This window comes from Nelumbo nucifera, chromosome 1, assembly GCF_055504915.1.
Source record: "Nelumbo nucifera cultivar China Antique chromosome 1, China Antique-T2T, whole genome shotgun sequence".
NCBI classification, from domain to species: domain Eukaryota; kingdom Viridiplantae; phylum Streptophyta; class Magnoliopsida; order Proteales; family Nelumbonaceae; genus Nelumbo; species Nelumbo nucifera.
This window is the reverse complement of record NC_142649.1, coordinates 82,701,785-82,704,289: the sequence shown is the minus strand read 5'-3', so window position 1 is coordinate 82,704,289 and position 2,505 is coordinate 82,701,785. Positions and strand designations below refer to the sequence as shown.

At 39.9% G+C, this 2,505-nt stretch overlaps 1 protein-coding gene across 1 annotated transcript; it reads right to left on the bottom strand.

Annotated features, from left to right (window-relative positions):
- Positions 1 to 1,376: 1,376 nt before the first annotated feature.
- Positions 1,377 to 2,299, bottom strand: GRI (Stigma-specific Stig1 family protein). The gene has a single exon (XM_010261913.2). The coding sequence runs from the start codon at positions 2,151 to 2,153 to the stop codon at positions 1,674 to 1,676; it is 480 nt and encodes a 159-aa protein (XP_010260215.1). The 5' UTR covers positions 2,154 to 2,299; the 3' UTR covers positions 1,377 to 1,673.
- Positions 2,300 to 2,505: the final 206 nt, after the last annotated feature.

Below are 2,505 nucleotides of genomic sequence, written 5' to 3'. Positions count from 1 at the left end.
TAGCAAAGGTTTCAGCAACTCCTCTAGCTTTGAAATGCTTCGGTTGTGCTGACTGTAACTGTTTCAATGCTTCACATTTTGCTCCAACTTTCAAACGTTTCGAAACATCTGGTATACTATTATAAACTATTGAAAAACATATTTTTTTTTAGAAAAGCAAAAAAGAGTAAAAAAATGTTGTAAAGTAATCGGGTTGACGCAGGGCCCGTTTTGATCGTCCGAGTGAAGAAGACGATAGAAACGGGTCTGTGATGACCCCCGGTTTCGATAGACCCAAATGCGAAAAGATGGGTCTGATGGACCCGTGTGATGCATGGGTCAACATGGATCCACCCATGTACAACACGGGTCTGATGGACCTATGTAATGTACGATTATTATTATTCATTGAAATCAATTATTTATTTATTTTTTTTTATGCCATGGCTTCATTTGCGATTAGATGTAGTTAGACTTTCCATTACCATTATATGGCTTTTTTTGTGCTTTGCTATAGTTACTTGATATTATATTCGTACTTTATTTGTATATTTCCATAAACTAAGCATTTGACTTTATTTTGATCATTATTTTTATAATTTATTTTAGTTCTTTGATAAATTGATTATACCATTCTTTTGATTCTTTAAATTTGTTTATAAGTGATTAACAAAAACCCGGTCCCGCTAGTTCTTTGCTAAAAGCTAAACACGATTGTCAAAATCAATCAACTCCAGATCCGCACACGTTAACTCCTGATTGGTTATGTGGCCTATTGTACACGCCATTGTCTGCAGCAGATCCCCACTCCGTTCACAAGCTATCTTCACCATCTTTCTGGTTCAAAGCCAGCTTTTATAACAACAAGCAACTGAGACTATTTTCTCTGTTACTTGTCCTGAAAACTACCCTGAAACATGGTTACACTTACACTGACAGTCTTGTGAATGAAAATTTCGGACATTGGGCTTGTTACTTGTTCAAAAGAATTAAAACAACAAAAAGTAGTGAACCCTCCAGCGCTTTAGGTTTTGTCTGCGTCTCAAGTTAGTTTTGATCTTTCACAGTTTCACCATCTGGTTCCACAATTCTATCTTGAAGTCAGTGATTGATTTGTACTTCTGGGTATTCATGCCAATATAATGGCTGCCTGTGGGCTAACTAGATTCAGTGCATGGTTTCAATCTTCTTCATTCTTCTCCGTATTAATTTGCTTTCATGCTTCTCTCTGTATTACTGTGTATATTATATTCGATGATGGTCCAAAATTAGTTTCATCATTGCTTACCCTGATGCAATCACTAAGTCTTGCTCATTTAACATCAAGATTAATTGCCCCATTTATTCAGAAATATGGATCTTAATTAACCAGAGATCAATGTAGACTCTCTTCTTGCCACAGAACAAGGCCATAAGAAGCGGAAAGAAGAAAGAATATTTCTTTTACAGTTTTATTGAAGAGCAAACTTGTTTACACCTTTGTATCTAAGAGAAGAATGAAGAAGAAGACTAGAAAGCACAAATTAACAACTCCAAACCCATTCTCATTAAACTCTTCTACTTTTATTATCACATATATGACATATCATCTCCTCCATCTCTGGCTCTCCGTCTCTCTGTCACCCTTAGCTATCTCAAACCTCGTCAATTACGTAAACACACTACCTTGTAAGATTATGAGAACAAATGATTAATCAAGCATACCCACAAGCTCCAAACTCACATTTGACTCCCGGCAAGCACTTGTTACCGCACTTGCCGCAGTTGCTGGCGTTGTAGGCTGCATTGGTGCAGCTCCCATGGCAGCAGAGCTCTGCAAATCCACACTTGTGCCCGCACCGCCCACAGTTGTTCCGGTCTCCAAGAACATTGCGGCAATGCGTCTTGCAGCACTGAAGAAGCCCGGTCCCGTTGTTCACCGATACCCCATTACAGATGCTGTTCCTAGAGACGTCACAGTGTGCACCCTTCCTGATTCTGGCGAGGAACCGTTTTCCTGCCAGGGCGTTGGTGAAGGGGTTGTCCACCACATAGTCTTCACCGTCTTCTATGTCCTGGGAGAAAACGATATGGGTGTGCAAGATCAGAACCAAAGCAAGGATTACAGTTACAGAGAGGATGGTGGGAAGCTTAAGGAAAGTGGTGGCCATTCTCTCTCGAGGGAAGGCGTCCATGAGAGTGAGGAGGGCAAGAGACGAACTGGGTATTTGAGAATGCGGCTATCTGATAAAATTAATATTCCATGATCAGAGACTGAGAGAAGTTTCTATTGATCAGTCTTGATGGGTTTTAATTGGAAGCCTAGATTCTAGCTACCATGAATTATGAGTTATTTATAATGCAAATGGGGAATTGATATCACAAGGTGGGTTGTATAAAACTTAATTATTTGTGCCTTGACAGAACTACAGGAGTCCTCCTTATTGCTTGACCGTGAAGTTGCCGGATGGTCGTGGTGATCTCCTTTTCCGGCGCGAAACGCGTAATTAGAGACTCGATTCATAGACTATATAATCGGTGAGGGCA